This window comes from Phodopus roborovskii, unplaced genomic scaffold, assembly GCF_943737965.1.
Source record: "Phodopus roborovskii unplaced genomic scaffold, PHOROB, whole genome shotgun sequence".
Taxonomy (NCBI): Eukaryota; Metazoa; Chordata; class Mammalia; order Rodentia; family Cricetidae; genus Phodopus; species Phodopus roborovskii.
The window spans coordinates 10264955-10284843 of NW_026126434.1; the positions used below are offsets into that span (position 1 = coordinate 10264955).

The 19889-nt window shown below is 43.2% G+C and overlaps 1 protein-coding gene across 1 annotated transcript; it reads right to left on the reverse strand.

Moving 5' to 3' along the window:
- Positions 1–1790: 1790 nt before the first annotated feature.
- Positions 1791–18411, reverse strand: Ddx21 (DExD-box helicase 21). The gene is made up of 15 exons (XM_051186797.1): positions 18312–18411; positions 16120–16557; positions 14912–14987; positions 14144–14322; positions 12912–13029; positions 11483–11668; positions 10040–10185; positions 9231–9380; positions 8684–8845; positions 7756–7875; positions 6735–6808; positions 4605–4764; positions 3933–4067; positions 2782–2826; positions 1791–2244 (listed from the first exon to the last, which is right to left on the reverse strand). Exons 1-15 carry the CDS (start codon positions 18390–18392, stop codon positions 2002–2004), a joined length of 2313 nt encoding a protein of 770 aa, XP_051042754.1. The 5' UTR covers positions 18393–18411; the 3' UTR covers positions 1791–2001.
- Between the last annotated feature and the right edge of the window lie 1478 nt (positions 18412–19889).

Genomic DNA, 19889 nt, shown 5'->3' on the forward strand with positions numbered 1-19889 from the left:
AACTGAGCTCCCTTAGCCCCAAGTTTTACTAGATTTTTATACCTAGTAGTCATTGTTACAATATGTCAAGCTATTTTCAGTTTAAAAAACAAAAGCCAACAAAACTGACTATAAAGCATTATCTTTATTATGGCATAATGCTATACAGTAACTCATTTTAACGTAAAAACATTTTATGTACAATGGCAGGAGAAACAATACAGATAGACAGCTTGAACATAGAAATGGGTTACAATTTAAAAGCCCAGAGTTATTTGAAACTGGAAAATATTTACTCTGTAGAAAATAGTAAAAATGATAACATTTCCCAATAACCCTATTTAAGCCAACAGCTGAATTATACATATAAATAGTTTAGATAGCTATGTTTTACTTATGATGTGTAAATGATATTCCTATTCATCTTCTCTCTGTTTGACTATGTTAGATCATTTTCTACAGGCTAATCCATCATCCAAAAAGGTTTCAGCTCCTCCTTCTGAAAACACAGCCAGCATGTCCTTTCATCAGCTTGATATGGCATAAACTCTTAGCCTAATAGTGAAATGTTTCACTAAAGCATGCCCAGTGGTTGGGCAAAAGCAAAACTTAAAAAATAAGATAGTCAACAACAACAAAGAAAAATCCAAAAGAACTCCAACCACAGAGGACAAGATCCATCTAGTCAGAGTTGAAGGGCAAAGCTGGATCTGAAGTGGACTTGGTAGTCAGAGACCTTTGGTGCCTGGTGTTCCGTAAGACCTGTTAGGTGGGAGTGTAAGCACTAACAGGGTGAGCCTGAGGGTCTGTCTCAGTTCATCTACACAACTGGAGAAAATGGCAACGTGTGATTCTGGTTGTCCTTCCAAGCCTGTTCTAAGATTCCCCACACAGAATCTCTAGAAAGGCAAGAGGACCCCACCACTTGGGCTTCTGTGATAGGTAGGATGGTTTCCCAGAGGAAGGACATCAGAGAACTCCGGCAGTTATTACTGGGCCGGGTACCACAGATTCTTCAGTTCCCACAAAGTACCAACTTCAAATGGTATAGCTTGTCTTAGAATTCTCTATTTGGTGTTAACTTTTCGATGGAAAAGTAACCCAACAGAAACAGATCTTATGCTGTGGCTTAAGATCTAGACCACTGAGAAGATTGTCCCATTTTGCCCCTTAAAAGCCCCAGAGCACTCACTAGTACATATATTCCCTCAAAGAGTAATGACTCATGGTCCACCATTCAAAGCAAGGTTCTTCCTCTTGCCTGCCCCCTCTCTTGTGAAGATGAAGAGCATCCTTGTGGCTTCTCTGAAACACTCTCTGGCAATACCGGCTGAGCTCCCTCTTCCCTGAGTCACATCTTGGTAAATCACTCTTCCAAAAGAAGGGCACAAGCAAATACCATGTATCTAGTTTTATCTCTGCCGAAAAAAAACCTAGAGACTCCAGACACTCGGGACTTAACTTTAAAGACACTGGCTCCCATAAGGATGTTCTATATACACCGTCTCAAATGGCTTTTGGAAAGCATTGTTCAGCATCAAACCTCAGCAGACACATACAGACACCAGCAGTTGTTTGTCAGGAGGTCAAGTATCAGGAGGGAGGAAAAAAATCCCTAACTCATGTAGTCCTCCAAAGACTGAGGCATCCCTTAGGGACTTTCTCTGGAGAACACGAGTTCAGGGACTAGAGATGGAGTTTAGTTGTAGGGCATGTGAATGATCCGCATGTGTGAGGTCCTGAGTTTAGGCCACAGTACACGCACACACACAGAGATGAACTTGCAAAGTCAACAAACAAGGACAGGCAGATCTGTGGTTAGCTTTACTTTACTACGTTGGAAAATGCTGCAATGAATTCCTACCCCTTTTCAAAATGAAAAGCTGATGATGGTTAGATCCAAAGCCTGTCTTCCTGTAAGGAATGAGGACTGGACAGATAATCAAAATGGAGGGAAGCACTGGGGGTCTGACAGAGGGAAGGGCATTGGGTTCCAGTGTCTCCATTCCTTCTAGTCTCTACTCACTGACCAAATGCTTTACTAAAACTCCGCTTCTGGCCTTTGTTGCCACCTCTGAAGTTTCTGTTTCCTCCTCGCTGCCCCTGTCCCCTGAAGTTCCTGCTTCCACCCCGCTGTCCTCTGAAGGCACCGCGGCTGCCATCCCGCTGACCCCTGCCGCCTCGATAGCCTTCTAGGGGTCCTTCCAGCTCCGGCTGCTCCGTGGCTACAGAGAGCTGCCAGCGTCTTGAATCATGCCACTTTTCCTGTGGGTAGAAGGTTTATTCCATGGTTTTATTAAATTGGGTAAAGCCACAAGAAAAACTTTTTTGTCATGTCTCCAAGGAACAAGTTGGAAACAGGTGCTTAAAAAGCTGCTAGTGGCTCTTTCCCGACATCTCCCTGAGGAGGCAGACCTCTGTTTTCTGTCTCTCTCCCCCCACTCTCTTCCCAATAAAACTTCCTTCCCATGTGGGGGAAAAAAGCTGCTAGTGCCAAATATAAGGCCCCAAGGTGGTTGGGCCAGTGTGTGGACAGGTCTTCTGGAAAGGTGGCTCTCACTCTGCAGTCACTGCAGCTGTCTGAGGGACACATAGCAACAACAAGTGCACAGAAAGGCATTCAGCAGAGCAGCGGGCCAGACACTGGTACAAGTACAGGGAGGAGCAAGGCAGGCCAGCAGCAAGGCCACAACAAAACAGCAAGACTGTTCTCTGTGGCTCACACTGCTGTCACTCTGCTTTTAGAATGAATACTGTATGATTTGGGTCTACCAACACTAAAACAAACAAACAAAAAAATACCTGTATTTCTGTGACTGCTTCAGTTCGGACATCAAAACACACTCCCTAGAAATCAAAGCAGGAAGAATTAATCCAACTAATACCAGATACTGCTAAATACAAAGAAATCCACAAAGAAAACAGCAGGCACTGAAGCTGTATGAAGCAGGGCTAACTTATTTTCCTGAGGACAGCAGCAGGAGGTGAAGAAATGCTCCAAAATGGACCAGCGCCTGAGCAGGTACCCTTGGCTATTATACTGTGCTAACCCATATTCAGGAAGACACAATGAAAAGCAGAAAATTATATTGCTGATTTCTAGTTTTTCACTTTTCTGTGAGAAATGGTATATAATTTAAGCTGTAAGGTCTTTGATGAGCACTTTCCATATCAGCTGGAGAAGCCACCAACAGCACAGTACCAAACTATTCCTGTAATGCAGTTTGAGCTGCAGTCCTCCCCACCCCAAATTACCCAGCCACAGTACAGGTATCAGGCAGGCGCTTAAAGGCCTAGAAATTCCTTCGTGGGCTTCTCCACACATGGGGAACTCCAGGAACACTGGGACACTCAGGTATCTAGAGAGGTTTTACCCTTGAGTAGGACACAGGGACTGAAGCCTTCATTGTAAGCAATCAGAGGAACGGAAAATTCCCCAGGGTGAACATTAAGAACTCTCATCATTCAGGTCAGGACTCATGTAATTATGTGCAGAACCTGGGAAGCTACACACAAGAGTCAAAGCTAAGTTTAAATGAGCACTGTGGAGGTGAAGGCAGAGTCAGCAACCATGGTCAGCCCCCATGGGGAATAAGGCACAGGGCGTGTGGTATCCTTACAGTAAAGGGTGTGAGCGGTGGCGACATGGAGCTGGTAAGTAGAACAAGTTTACCAACAGCTTAGGCTCATGGCTTCTCTGATCATGCAAATCCTACCTCATAAGCATCCTCACCTAACACTGGGGGCTCTGGGTTTCCACGTAAGGGATCCCACAGTCAAAACTATTTCTCCAATAATACTTATCTACCCCTTTATTCTCACTTTCCCATAAAAGTAAAGTGATATCTGCTCAGCAGTTTAGGTAGAAGACAGCGCCATGGGAGGGGACAAACATCCCGGTTTAACATGCTAACCACCAAACTAAGCTCAGGTCACGGAGGCCACGCACTCACCAATTTTCCTTTGAGGAAGACCATTCCCCTCACTTTCGCATCAATGCCTTCGCCCAGCTGCTCCTTAAGTTCTTTCCAAGCATAACTAATGTTGTGCATTTCAATCGAGCACCGCAGAATCATGGTCACAAAGCCCTTAGGGGAGAAAGGAACATAAAAGTTAATTCTTCAAAACCAGTTAGCAGCATAAACGTTTGTTCTGAGGAGGGAAGTATTCCTAGGATAGTTCTGCTGACAGCATACCACCCAGCTACACAGAGGCCATCTTAGGAAGTCAGTGGGGAGCACTGATTCAGCACCTCGTCGTTAGTTTCCTAGAATGTCTTCACTGGAGGAGACTAGCTAAAGCACTCTACACTTCAACGTGTTGAGACCAGGGACCAGGTGCAGAAATCTGTTCTCTCCTTCTATTATGTTAATGTTGTGGTTGCTGAGACTTGGTGGCAGGTCATTTGCCTGCTGTGTATCACTGGCCCTTCAAGCCATGAGCACTCAGTGCAGTTCCTCCTCTCGATCCACCCCTGGGAAACACTAATATTTTTGTCCCTACTGAGTATGTTTTTAATAAGGACACAGATAGTGCCTTCCTACCTCCCAGAGAAGACAATTACAGAGTTCAAATAAATTCTTTCAGTTTTGCTTATGCCATTTTATAAAGTACCAATACTTTACCGCTTGTGAGTTGATCAAGGAGCGCTGGTCGACTGATGTGGCCCCCGAAATGTGGGCGAGTGCGGCTGCCAGTGCCTCTACAGCTCCCTTCTCCTCAATTAGCTTCTCAGCAGATTGCTTGAAATGACCAATGGCAGTAGGAGGCACAGTATCCAAAAGCCTGTGGTTTGAGAATGAACCCATTAAGAGAATAATTAAGACAAGGAACACTACAGTAACTGAAAATAAATGAGCTTTAAAATGGGCATCAGGGCCAGATGTTGGTGGCGCACGCCTTTAATTCTAGCACTCGGGAGGCAGAGGCAGGCAGATCTCTTTGTGTTCGAGGGCAACCTGGTCTACAAAGCGAGTTCCAGGACAGGCTCCAAAACTATAGAGAAACCCTGTCTCAAAAAACAAAAACAACAACAAAAAAAAGAAAAACACACACACACACAAAAAACCCAAACAAACAAAAAAAGGCATCAGCACAACTAGGGGTGTAGTTATTGGACTGGCACGAAGACAAGTCCCAGGTTTAATTCCACTTCCACTTTATGTGGGTGCTGCCACTTAGCATGTAGAGATAAGGGGATCTGAAGTTCTAGGTCACCTCCTTTGAACAAGTCCCAGGCTTTCTTGGAACAGAAGACTCTGTCTCGGTATGAAAGATATAATGAAGTTCCACAGCACATTTGTTTGTTTGCTTTTATTGTGCTCTTTGGGACAGGGTGTTTCTGCATGTGCCTGGAACTTGCTTTTCAGAGCAGGAAGCCTTGAATTCCAGGTGTGTATCACCATGCCCAGGCCCCACGCGGACAGCAAACAGTGATCAACTTCTGTGCTACTTTTAGAACTAAATGATAGCCACTTATATTCTGAAATTTTAATAAACGCTCTCTGTCAGGTTTAAAGCAGTTTTCTGAGACATTATTTGCTGGAGGATGGCTGTGGTGTTGACAGTAACAAAGCAGCGTATCTGCATGCTATGCAGAGTGAGCTGGACTGGCAGCCACCACTAAAGAACATGTCTCATGAACTTCTAGGACCCGTCTTTTCTTCCTGGTCACCAACCTGTATTTCCCGAACTAGTTAGCATCCCATGATACCCCATCTTAGGCACGTAAAGGAAAACATGCTCTGAAAAAACTCAGCTTGAAAATGTGGTTTGGGGAAGGCTCCCAAGCTCTCATCACACCACCTGCCAGAACTGTCATTGCTCATGGACTCCCTGAATACTCACTACTCATTCAAGCTGTGTGTTCAGTAGAAGCCAACACCCTAAAGTCTCAGGTCAACTGCAGGGACGACTGACTATAGAACCACTCTGCTATGGTTCCCAGATAACCCTATCAGATATGCTCAAGGAACACTTCATCTTCTTCACTCCTGGCCATCACTCTTCAGGCAAGACCTAGCCCGTTAAGGGAAAGTCTCAAGTCACCAAAGGCTCCTGGAAGGTGCTTTTAGGCTCCTCTCCACCTACACACTAATCATTTCCTGAGCTCTGAGTCATCCAGACCTAGCTTGGGGCTGCACTAAGACAACTGCTCATCATTCCAACTTAAGTGCAAATTGTTCACTCTGGTGCCCTGTCCCTTTTCTGTCTGTTATAACACAATCACGTCACACACCCACAGCAGTACCATGTTGCACTCTGAGCTCAGCACAAGTATGTATAAAATAGATTTCAGCTCACACGATGTTATCCCAACTCACCCCCAGATTATAATGTAAAGGGACCACAGCAAGGAATTCTAATCAACTGAAAGCCCCTCTGTCTACAGGATAATTCTACATAGCAATGCCACTACCAATAAAACCATCATGAGATACATTTGATCAATCAATCCTTGCTTCTATCAGTTTTCATTCTACCACATGGGAGTAGTAAATGAAGACTTGAAACGTCATCTGTGATCCCATTCAACCAGGCACAAAGTGGGAAACATCCTTAAAATGTCCCAACACATACCTAACTATTGATAGTTGGCTTCCCTTGAGAAACAGGGCAGGGATGACAAGAAACATGGATATTCTTTCTATCAAGTTGGCTGTTTGGTGAAAATCCAATGGTTGCATTAACTCTTTATAAGGAATACAGAAAAGCAGCAGCATGGAAACAGACCTTGGTGATGGCAGAGAACGTACCTGATGGCGTCTTTGCTGGAGGCTTTTATAATTTCTGTTGCAGATGGAACACCTATCCGTTTAAATTTAATTCCCTATAAGAAAACAAACCACAAACTCATGCACAAAGGTTATTACTTCTGAGATTAACATTTCTTTTTAAAATAGTTTTCCTTTTTCTCAGATTTATTTATTAATTATATATACAGTGTTTTGCTTCAATGTGAGAAGAGGGCACCAGATCCTATTATAGATGGTTGTGAGCCACTATGTAGTTGCTGGTAGTTGAACTCAGGATCTCTGGTAAGCACACCCAGTGTGCTTACCTCTGAGCCATCTGTTTAACTCAAGTAACTTATTTCTTAAATCTGGTAATAAACCACTTTACTCTGTGCCTATCTGTTTCCCAGGACCTTAACAATTATGTTATAGGCTGGCCCTCAATGTGAGACTGATGCTTTTACCATCCTTAGCCTCAGGTTATGGGTTTGAGGATGGAATTGATTCCACAGCTATCTCCCCATCTCTCATCATGGATACCACTTCCCCAATGTAGGCAATGGACTCTCGCTCCTCTCTTTTGTGTAGCAGGCAGTTAAGTGAAATCCACTCAACGCAAGGGGAGCAGCTATGCTTTTCTCAGGAGGAATCATCTATAAATATAACCAATTCTGTAAGGCAATTTAAACTCTCCTCATCCTTTAAAGACAAGGTCTCAAACTCATGGTGATCCCCCTGCTTCAGCACCTCCAGTGTTGTAGGTCCATTTACCACAGCCCAGTTCCCTCTATCCTTTTAATGGTCTCTCCCAACATCCCTTCTCCACACTCTAACCTCAAGTATTTCTGGTCATTTTCACACTACTATCTATGTATTTCAAGTATAATATTATGTATCATTATTTTTCAAACGCAAGTTATATAACAGCCTTCTACCATGGAATTCCAAAGAAAACCCGTATCTAAGACGCCTTCAAGGTCCTAAAGACTAGCCTTGCCTTCAGAACGTAATGTGTGTGAACGCAAGTTAGAAATCACATTACCGCTTTCTGCTCCACTTGCGCTAACTGGTATTCTTCCTTGTGCTGATAAAAGCAGATGCAAACCCCTGTCCTTCCAGCTCTGCCGGTCCGCCCCGAACGGTGAATGTAGGACTCCACATCCTATGGAAATCAAGTGCAGGACAATGAATGAAACTACAAGCTTCAACCTCTCAAACAGTGCTCCCTAGCCTGTGTACAAAATTTCCAAGGATATGTGTATTTCTAAGCTTCAAGTGGCTGCAATTGAAGTATTAAAATTTAATATTACAGTTTATTTAACTCCGTACACGCAAATATTTTTAAAAATTTGCTAATAAGTTAGACTTTTACTATTTACAACAGACTAATGGATAAGGGAAATGTGTATAGGCACAATGAGTTTTACTACATCACAAAAAAAAAAAAAAAAAAAAAAAAAAAACCCAATGATAAAATTTTCAGGAAAATGGAAAGAACCAACTTGGAAGACAAACCTGAATATTCTTTCTGATATGCAGAGACCAACTTCTTTACTGAAAGGAGTGGGGAGGCTATGGAGGTGGGGGGAATATTGAGGTGGAAGGTGGAAAATAGAAATGGGAAGGAGAGATAGGGCAGACATCTAAACAAATTCCCTAAGTCATATCACTATAAGACACTATATAAAAATAAGTTACCAACAGGTTATCATATTCTTCTGGAAGCCTTGAAGATCTAAAGTATATAACAAAAAACTACAAAATTAAATAAAGTCAAGCAAGGTAGCAAATTCTCTATATAGAACTCAAACTATCAAACAGAATGCTGGAATAAAAGTTGTATGTCACCAAGACTGGCAATCTACTGAAAACCACATAAAAGTCAAGGCAATGAAAGAAACAAAAGGAGTAATGTTTAATTCTTGCTTAGGGAAACAAACAAACAAACAAACAAAAAAAAAAAACCTTACCTTTGGTGGACAGCTTTGAACAACCAAGTCAACCTCAGGGATATCTAACCCACGCGCAGCAACATTGGTTGCAACCAAAACTCCGAAACTGCCATTTCGGAAACCTTTCAGGGTGATTTCCCTTTGCTTCTGCGGAATGTCGCCATGTAACGACTGGGCATCCTGTCAAAGAAATAAACTGACCTAAGAATACAAACCCAACACAGCACCCTCCAAGAGGCCAAAGGCCTAAGTCTGGAGATTCTCCTTCTGGAAGCATTACAAAATTAAAAACCAATGATTGATGCCTTCTTACATGAAAAAATCTGCAAATTGTCTGCAGCCCTCAGTCTGATGTCAACTGTTTATAACTATACTCTCCAAGGCTGAGAGACCACCCAAGAGTAACTAACTATAAGTGATGTATGTAAGTGTAGATTTACATGTGAACCAGGACTGACTGACTTCATACACCACGACCATTAGGGTGACTGAAAAACAGAATGAAAGCAAGTCCAAGGTGAAGACTTACTGATGACTCAGCCTTTGGGGCATGAGAAGAACCAACCTGTTTTATGCATGTATTCTGTGACAGTTCCTGGGCTTCTCTCTTGGTTTCACAAAAGATGATAGTGCGCCCTTGATGGCCACTGTACACTCTGATTACATCCCCAATCACCGCTGCCCTCTCACTCCAGTGACACTTAATCGCCAAGTGCTTTGAAGAGAAGAAACAGCATTTAGTAAAGCCTGGCTGGGACCTCACAGGTCCCTTCTCAATGCTTAAGTCTAATGCCGTGGAACGGAAGTAAATGCAGGCCTTACGGGGCTGTCTGCTGCCACCACTGCTTAGAGGGAAAGAAGGAAGCTAAATAAACCAAAGTAAAGATCAACATGGTCTATCCCCAGGCCTCTCGCCTTTTTTCCAAAGAGCATCTGGATTTTTTATGCTCTAATGTAATCTGCAGGAAACCAAGTAACTGACAAGAAGGGCCTGTGTGCACTATGCCCCTTCACTTTAAACACCCATACAGGTCTGCTCTTGGATGAAATGAATTCATCTAGGTACCGGAGCCTAAAATGGAACAGATTAAAGATGCAGCAATTGCTCTGCTGCCCTCTAGAAGCTAAATTATAAATGTAATCATTTTTATCTAATTCAAACACAAGGTTCCAAGTTAACTCTGAAATCAGTACTAGATGGTGAAATCCAGAAAGCAGACACCATACATAAAAGAGAAAAATGTATTTTACTTGGCTCTTCATAAAGACTCAGTATTTATCTAGAAAAAGAGCTTGTATTTGCTAGTCTTATAAATATCAGACAGGAAACAAAAGGCTTTAATACTAATTCCGGCAACTAAATGAATCATTTACCTCCACAGTTATGGCTGCTTTCTGAGTCTTTTTACCAATCAGGTCCACCTGTTCGTATGTAGATTTCATGTATTTCTTAGCAACATTAAACACCCAATGAGGGCAAGTTGCAGAGAAAAGCAATGTTTGGGGGTTGTCTTCAGAATCTTGGGGGGGAAAAAGAAGTCAGTGTGAATAATCCAAACAAGCCTGCATAGTTCTCCACTTTACCTGGCATCTCCAGAGTACACCTTGATTACCACTGACCACTGGTGGCCAGCCATGCATCAAAGATACAAAAATAAAGACAAAGACTGAAATAATTTGTCATTGTAAAGAACACCTAAATGTTCAAAGTATGTGAAATCAATCTATTCCGTTTTTTATCCTTTGCCTTCCCTCCCTTACACTCCCTGTTTCATGAAGGAGGCCCACCGACTGGACAAGCAATCCTTGGAGTCCAGTTACCCAGCAGCATGGACCTCTAATTAAATAACCTGGGACAAAACCCACAACAGCTTAGTATTTTAAGAATCCAGAATCAGAGGCTGGAGACATGACTCAGAGGTTAACCCACTGGCTGCTCTTCCAAAGTTCCTGAGTTGAATTCCCAGCAACCACATGGTGGCTCACAACCATCTGTAATGAGATCTGGTACCCACTTGTAACATGCAGGCAGAACAATATATACATAAGTAAATCTTAAAAAGAATCCAGAATCCAAGACTGGGGCACAATGCATTGACAAAGCCTTCAGCTCAATCCTCAGCAACCCCAATGGACAAAGGCAATGTATCAGTGTATCTGGTCATAGGAACACTATGGTATTGTTCTCAGGAGCCCCAAAGGGTACAAGCTGGTAGAAGCAGTTCAGTGCCCTTTACAACTGGATCAGTAGATCTACTTATGGACAGAGACCTATGTCACAGAACCAATTCCAAGTATTGCAGAACCCCAGCTGCTTAAAGCCTCTGTAAGCAGAATCCTCTATATGAATAAAGGTGAAAAGTGGAAGATGGAAAAATAAATCATGCCCAGTTGCTTGACAAGGTTCGAATATCTAACAGCTGATTTATAATTAGTACACACACACACACACACACACACATCAGGAATACACTGAAAGCATTGAAGCAGAGTATTGAGCTGGCAGAAAAGGAAAAAATTTCTCCTCCATGCTTTCACCAATTATAGAACAAACGATCGCTTAAAAAATGTCAAGTCTTTGCCAAAAGATGGTTTCAGCACTCAGGAGGCAGAGGCACGAAAATCTCAGTGAGTTCAATACCAGTCTGGTCCACAAATCAAGTTCCAAAATGAGGGCTACACACACAAACCCTTGAAAAACAAAATTAAGTAGTAATAATGTTTTTAAAAATCTAAATTTCCTTGAGCAAGTACTCTTATCTCCTGGAAGACAATTTCACCACAATCCTACCTTAGGTCCTTTAAATTGGGGCTTACCTTTCTTGTATGCCACACATAAAATTTCTTCCACTTGATCAGCAAAACCCATATCCAACATCTGGTCAACTTCATCCAGGACAACATGTTTAAGTTTGGTGAGATCTAGCTTGCCATTCTGCAGGTGGTCTTTAATACGACCTGGGGTCCCAACCAGGATATCAATCCCACTCCGTATGCGCTCAACTATATATATATATATATAAAAAAAAAAAAATCCAGTAAAAAGAACTGCCTTGTTTTAAAATTCCTTTTATCAACACCAAGTATCCATTTAAATACATTTTCATTCTAAACTCTTTACCAGACAGCTATTAAAGTAACATGCTGTAAGTAATGACAGTATCAATCCTGAAGGTGAGTTCACTCCAGTAGGATGTGAGGTCAGCAGCATACTAACAATAGAAAAATGATTCACTAGGAAACAGTAGCACAATAAACGACTTTCTGTTTGAGTGGCAGAAAATGTCAAAATTTTCCAAATAGCAAGTGACAATCTTAGACAAATACAAACTTTGGGGAGTTGGGAGGTTATTAATATGTAGTTCAGAATGCTCTTGAACTCAGTCTTCTCCCTTAACTTCTCAAGTGTGTCACTCACTATGTGAGGCTAAGAAATAAGAACCTTCTGTAGAGTAACTAGGTGTAAGACATTGAGACAACAGAGAAAGGCAAACACTTTACTAAGGTATAGAAACACTGGGAAGACGGGGCTCCACTCACTGGGCACCTTACATTATCTAATGCAACCTTCAAAAATAGAAAAATTAAGCAACTTGGACACCAAATTACTATGGGATCAGTCAAGATTCAATCAAAGTCAGGCCTTCCAAAGCCACTGAGGATGGAAACCATACTCGCTGTGTGCCAATGCTTGGCCCTCCTTTCAAAGAGAGCAAGGTCCTGAGTAGAAAGCAATGGGACAGGAAAAGGGGACTGCAGGAACATCATGATGCCTGTAAAAAAATCCACTTGCACCGGGCGTTGGTGGCGCATGCCTTTAGTCCCAGCACTCAGAAAGCAGAGGCAGGCGGATCTCTGTGAGTTGGAGGCCAGCCTGGTCTAGAGAGAGTTCCAGGACAGGTTCCAAAGCTATACAGAGTAACCCTGTCCCCAATTAGAAGAAGAAAGAAAAACAAACAAACAAAAAACAAAAAAACCAAAAAACAAACACTCCACCTGCAGCAGCAGGAAACATACATGTAAAAGAGGCAACGCTGGCACATTGGGTTCTGTCCTGTTGCAGTCTTTGGGAAATACTCAACACCCTGAGAGTGACTTACCTTGAAATCACCCAGGACCCTGCTCTTGGCCACCTTTCAACAACAGCCAAGAAAGACACACCCCAAATGAGATAAAAACAGACTTAGAGCTGAAGAGGCATTCAGGACAATGGCTGACACACTGCTTGACTTTTGAATGTACTTACTTTGACCACCATAGGGTGTTCCACCATAAAAACAAGCCACTGACAGCTTTTTTGTGATGTCACTAAAGTCTTTGCTCACTTGATTTGCTAATTCTCTTGTAGGTGCAAGAACTAGTACCTGAAAGAGAAGAAACAAAGAATTTCAAGTGTTGTGCAATTTGTTCCTCAGCCACTCCAGAATCCACCACACTGATCAACTCATCCCACTTATCTTTTTTTAAAGGTTTTCTTATTTTTATTTTCTGTGCACCACATATATGCAGTGCCCACAAAAGCCAGGAGAGGACAGTTGTTCCCCTGGAACTGGAGTTTAAAGGATGTGAGTCACCAGGTGGGAGCAGAGAACTGAACCTACCTGGGGCCTGTGGAAAAGCAGCCAGAGCTTTTATCTGTTGGGCAATCTCTCCAGACCCCCATTCTACTCATTTTGATACATACTCAAAATATTTATCATGTGCTTTGCAATAAATACCACATGCTACATGGACAGGACAAGACAGTTGCCAGGCAATATTCTAAGAGACCGTGACCAAGCCAATTAGAAGCAGGTGTCCAAAAGTGTGCTGTTCCAGAGGAGAGCTGCAGTTTCAGGAAAATAGCGTGGCGGAGCTATACTAACATTAGCTGATGTCCCAGTTTTCCCAGGTGCCTTATGCACTGAAAAATACTTTCTATTCATTAGTCTGATTTAATTCTCAGCAACTTTTGAGGCAGATATTGAAGATGGAGGCCAAGCCCAGACTTAAACTACAACCTGTCAACCGGCAAGGCCAACACTTGTAGATGGGTTCTTCTATCACTCACTGATTTCATTATTGATAATAGAAAAACAATAACCCAGAAACCAGTCATGGTATTACATGCCTTTATAACCCCAGCAACCAAGAGGCAGAGGCAGGTGGATGTCCATGAGCTGGAGGCCAGCCCAGTCTACATAGAGACCATGTCTTGAATAAATAACTAAAACCCAGGATCAAGTCTTTGAGTCCCAAGCTCATCCAACATTTAAAGGGAATGTGCATGTACAGTAAGTATGAATGGACACAAACACAGGACCGATTACACATACAGAGTTGATGGCCAGAATCCAAAAGAATCACCCCAACCTATGTTCAGATGAATTCGGTGATCACAAGGACCTTGAAGGAACCCAATACTAAGTAACATATGCAAATCCCCACTTGTGCTTCTGGGAGCTGACCTGTGACCTGGGATGAACTAAAGATTGTTACCTGGGGGGCACGGCCTCTCTTCCTGTCTTGTAGCCCAGCCTGAAGCTTCTCAATCAGAGGGATGGCAAAGGAGAATGTTTTCCCAGTTCCTGTCCGTGCCTGGGCAATTAAGTCTTTCCCACTGTACACATGGTGGAATGTCTTGGCTTGTATAGGAAACAGGAAGTTTACTCCACGAGCTGTGAATGAATCAATCATGTTACTGGCCATTGATTTTTTTTGTTTTATTTTCAGTGTTAGTAAGCAAACTTTGAGGTTTTGTTGAAATACTAATACCAACTTAAACGCATCCATACGTCTGGTCCTACAGAAAGAAGTAGGGAACTCCACTTTTCCCCAGCTTCTACAAGTTAGGTACAAATACATTCTGAGAAGAACCCAGGTACTGAAAAGTATTAATGATCTTTTACTTGTGATCAAATCTCATCCACCAGCTCATCTGAACCTGAAAGATTGAGGTTCTACATTCTATACCGAGCTGTGAGAGTGAAGCATCTCCAACGTCTCAGCTGGTTCAGAGACAGACCCAAGGCCTCAAGACACCCTGGTAACATTAACCTCAGGTGGGAAAAGACAGATGACAGAAACTTGTTGTCAGCCATCGAATTTCTGGATGTTGATTATATCTTAATAACCGAACCAAAACAGCACAGTCCTATTGGTAATGCCTAAGTCTACTCCACTGTGGCACAGTAAGAACTGATTCCCCCCCCCCAATTCACGACAAAGGAGAGAGTGAATTCAAATTCTGACAAAAGGGAACCTCACCTCTGAGAAGCTTGACAGTCTCTTCAGATATGGGAAAGTTAGAGAAAGCTCCTTCTTTCTGTTCCACCGGTATTTCCTATCAAAGAGAAAGACCACAGAAATCATTAAGTCCCATGCACATGAATGCAGGATGCCATCTGTCAAGAGACAGCCCATTCTTATCCAACTATGTGGGAAAGGCTGCCAAAGCCCAAGGAAGAGAGTTTTATCAGCAGAACCCACAGGGTAGACAGAGAACCAACTCCATAAGTTGTCCAAATTCCACACACACACCATGGTAAGTGCTCCAGTCCACCACAAAAACCCAGTGCCCTTTAAAAAAGACAAACAAGCTCTTCCAAACACACCAGTCTAAAAAACCAATCAAAGAAGGGCTAGTAAGATGACTTGGAAGGGGGCAGTGCTTGCTGTCTTAGCCTAGAATGACAACGGAGTTGAATCCTTAAACACTATGGTGGTGAAACAATTCCTGGAAGTTTCCCTCACCTCCAGAGAAACACTTTTTTTGTGTTTTCTCTGTGCGCTATACAATGAGTTCAAGGCCAGGATTGGACTATATACAGCAAGACCCTGTCTCAACCTGCCTCAACGTCTAATAAAGATAAAGAGGATGGGTGTGTGCCTTTATTCTTAGAATTTGAGAGGCAGAAGCAGGCAGATCTCTGTGAATTCTATAAGTCCTCATCATTAAAAAAAACAAAACAAAACAAAAACAATTGGTGGTGGCACACACCTTTAAACCTAGCACTCAGAAGACAGATCTCAGTGTTTAAAGCCAGCCTGTCTACAGAGTGAGTTCCAGGAAAGCCAGGGCTACACAGAGAAACAGTGTCAGAGGAGGCGGGAATTATCTCTCTGGTGCAAAGTTCCACCCCACAGCTTTATACAACTCAATGAGGTGCTGACAAATCAAATTTCCATCTACTATTAAAATAACATGTGTGCTCAATGCCCTGGGTTCAACCTCTACCCAAACAATTTTAAAATGTTTCCAATTATGTGTAGCAATAACCTATTCTCCTGAAGCAATGGAATACCATCTACCTACTCTAGTACAACTTTGCCAGCTGGTGAGACAGCAGTGGCTAAGATGCTCATTCATCACCAAGTCGCCAAGTTCAATCCCCAGGACCCACATAGTGGAGGGAGAGAATGAGCTCCTACACAGACACACACCCACACACCCCAAAAGGGAAGCTTAGCCTTACCTTCTCTGCCTCACTACTACTTTCTTCACCAGTAGCTTCTTTGGCAGTGGAATTCGACTCAGAATGAGAGAATCCATTCTTGAGCTTGGGGCTTTTCTCTCCAACATCTCCATTTGCTTCCTTCTCTTTCTTCGTCTTCTTGGACTTAGGAACATCTGCATCTTCCTCAGAAAGCTCCTCAATTTTTATTTCTTTGGTTTTAGCAGGGGCCACTTTCTTCTCAAGGGGCTCCTTTTTCTTCTTGGAGGTTTTGCTTTTAGAAGCAATGTCTTCTTGAGGTGCCTCCTCTTGCTTTTTGGTCTTCTTAGACTTGGGGGGACCCACATCATCTTCAAAATGCCCTTTCTTTTTAACCGATTTAGCTTTGGAGGAAACAGTTTCTTCCATTCCTTTTGCTGCTTCTTCAGTCTTAGATTTTGTCCTCTCTTTTCTAGTTTTCTAAAATATTAATAAAGACACAGCACTGAACAAACCCACTATACCTGTGTAAAATTAACCAATTCTGGGTTATTTCAGGACTATTTATAAAGAACACAGCTTTAGGCATTTTAACATTGTATGAGTTAAAAAAAAAAATCTGCTCTGAAATTATACACATACAAGTAACATGTGAACTCAGCAGGATGTATTTAGGAATGTGTATGTGTGGGATCATGTGTGTGCAAGCAATTTGGAGTGTGAACAATTCAAAAGGATATCATGAATTTTAAAGAGAGCAAGGTTGGGGTTACATGGGTAGGGGTTAGGGAAAGGCAAATTATGTAATAATAATTTTTAGAGACAAGGTCTTACTATATAAAACTGGCCGTCCTGGACTCACTCTAAACCAGGCGCCTTGAACTCACAGAGATCTGCTTGTTTCTGCTTCCCAAATGCTAGCATTAAACGTGGGCACCACTATGCTTGGCTTAATAATATTATAATTTTAAAAAGTCAAAAAAGAAAAATAGTTAAAAACCCACACAGCATGTTTTAAAATAATTTCTTAGCTCAGTGGAGAGATGTATTTATATAATAGTCATATTAACATGGGGGGGGGTAAAATAACTCCTCAGTGATTCTTCAGTTCATTCTGGCCAATCATTATAAAACTTGAGTTTTCCCAAGAGATTTTTAAGGTATCCCCAAGACTCATTGCAAAAAGTGACCCAGAACCTGGGAAATGGTTCAGGGGCAAAATGCCTACAGTGCAAGAATGAGAACTTGAACTGGAAACAAGGTGGGTGTAGGGGCCTGTCACCCCAGCTGGTGGGGCTGGAGTTGGGAGCTAGCCAGCCTAGGTGAATTGGAGGAGTCCAGGTTCAGAGAGAAACTTGGTCCCCGGTAGTAAAGTGGGAACTGTTAAAGACACCCACCCAGCGTTGACCACTGGTTTCCACACACGCAGGAGCAAGCAAACCCAGTCAGTAATACAGCACCTGCCAACATGTGAATGGCCTGATACCACAAAAAAAAAATCTTAAAAATAATAATTATGGATAATCATCCCGCACCTTAAACACCTGTTACCTATGTGAAAAACAGCCAGGAAGTTGAGTTTGGAACCTAAACGAGTAGTCAGGCCCCTCCCTCTTGACTTAAGCATCTCACAGCTGAACACGCGGGTGCAAACCGGGAAAGCTTTGCCCCATGCGGTTTACACCTTATCCAATTATATTACTGTTTCTTTAAAAGACTCATACCTAAAAACCACCCGAGACTGCAAAACGTGATTTAAGTCGTACAACACAGGTGTTCTGGAACAACCGTCGTTCCCTTCCACTTTGATCATTAGAGACTGTCTGTCACCTTTAATCTTCTCATTCAAGGAATTTAATAGGAGCGAAGGCGATTTAACCTTGCTCACAGATTCCCTCTGTAAGAGGTCTTCAATTGCCCAACTCCAATTCCACGCAGATCTGAGCGATAAATACTAAAAACCGCATCACCTCATTATCTGAGCTTTTTTTTCCTTCTTAAAGAGGGTACCGTGTGTGTGCGTGTCACTGCAGATGACGCGCGTGTGCCCAAGCTTCAGGCCATGCTGTCTGCGACTCCAGTCCTCACTGTGACGCGATCTGGAATCCCTTCCGCACTCTCAAGCCCGGCCAGGAACGCGTGGCCTTGAACGCGCCAGCCGGCCCGGCGTGTCAAAGCGGCCCGCGGAGCAAGGGGCCACGCGCTCCCGGCCCGGCCGCAGTCCCGAATCTCACCTTCTCGCTTGGCAACGTCTCCATGCCTTCCTCGGCCACGACTGATCCCAACCTAGACTCACTACGGAGTTTTCCCGGCATTATTCAGCACCAGCAGCACAGGCCTACCGGTTTCCTCCACCGCGTGCAAAGGAGAGAGAGGGGGAAAGCGCACGCCTCTCAACCCGCCCTAGGTCGTCACTTCCGTAAACGGGCGCATCCGGCGGAAGCAGCGAACACCCGGAAAGCTCCGGTTCGCTCGGCCGTGGATGGCATTGGTAAAAGCAACGTGTGGCTCTCTTGATGTTCTTATTTAACTATATATAGCCGGATTCCCACCCGGCCCTGTGAGATAAACACGTCTAGCCAGCTAGAACTAACCTGCTGCCTCCATTTATCAAGTCTGGGATTATCGGCAGGCAACTTTTTCTCGCGAACAAAAGTCTTGCGATATGTATCTTTAATCCCTTGTGGATGAAGGAGACAGCTAAACCCAGATGCTTTGGTGAGCACCAGAATTCAGGGGCCAGCGAGACAGCTCAGGTCTTGTAACCTGAAATTGCGATCCCTGGAATACACAACCGACTGCACAGTTGTCTTTCACGCGCGCGTGCCGTGGCACCATGGACAACCCATATGCAGGCCGCACAATATGAGCAACCTAAAAGAACCAGAATTGGCAAGGTTTAGGGTGCACGCCCTTAATCCCAGCACTTAGAGGTGGGTAGATCTCTAAATATGAGTTCATCCTGGTGCACACTTCAAGGTTTGTGCTGGCTTGGTTTGGTTTTCATGGGACAAGGTTTTTCTGTGTAACAGACCTGGCTGTCCGGAAGCTTTGTAAACCAGGTTGGCCTCAAACTCAGCGTTCTGCCTGCCTGTGCCCCGAGTGCTAGTGTTAAAGGTTGGGTGTGTGCCATCACACCTGGCTACATTTTTTTTAAGGTAGAAGCTATTACTTAATTTTGTTAAAACCCCTGCTGATAAAAGTATTCTTTAGTAGGTAGATCTTTCAAATCCACCTTGCTACTAGCATTTACCTACATGCTTCTACCTCAGTCTGTTACATAAACCCCTTCAGTGGCGGTTCAAAATAACCTAGAAAGCCCTCCAGTGTTGGCTCACCACTGCCTTGCTCAGGGAAGGCCACAGCCATCATAAGAGCTACTCATAGTTGACAATACTTAGACAATGTTAGTGTCTTTAGCTCTTTTGTTGGTTTTCTATGTATGTGGTCTGTGTGGTTGTGCACATGCCTTCTGTTGCCCTTGGAGACCAGAAGAGGACACTGGATGCCTTGAAGCTGGAGGTAAAGGCAGTTGTAAACCACTTGTGCAGGGAACATAACTCGGTTTTTCTGCAGCATTCCTTTTAAGATGAGCCATCTCTCTTCAGTCCCTGGCCCTAAACCACCACCACCCTTTTTAACACCTGCCAGCTAAAACTGAATTATATCTCAGAATTTCTGGGCTGAGGGTATCCTTGGTCTTTGAATTTTATTGGCCTTCAGTCTAGCCCTCCTCCAACATGCTCGGTCTCTATGAAGCCAGTAATCTTTCTGAAATACAAACCTAACCATGTTACTCCTCAGGACTGGAG

What these genes read in the sequence shown, in the direction of transcription:
- Ddx21 (XM_051186797.1), bottom strand. Translation starts at nt 18,392, where the DNA reads ATGCCGGGAAAACTCCGTAGTGAGTCTAGGTTGGGATCAGTCGTGGCC. An exon ending in AAGCAGCCATAACTGTGGAG is followed by an intron (nt 9,381 to 10,039) that starts GTAAATGATTCA and finishes TTCTCTTCAAAG; the next exon opens with CACTTGGCGATTAAGTGTCA. An exon ending in TTCAAAGCTGTCCACCAAAG is followed by an intron (nt 7,876 to 8,683) that starts GTAAGGTTTTTT and finishes TGATTTCCATAG; the next exon opens with GATGTGGAGTCCTACATTCA.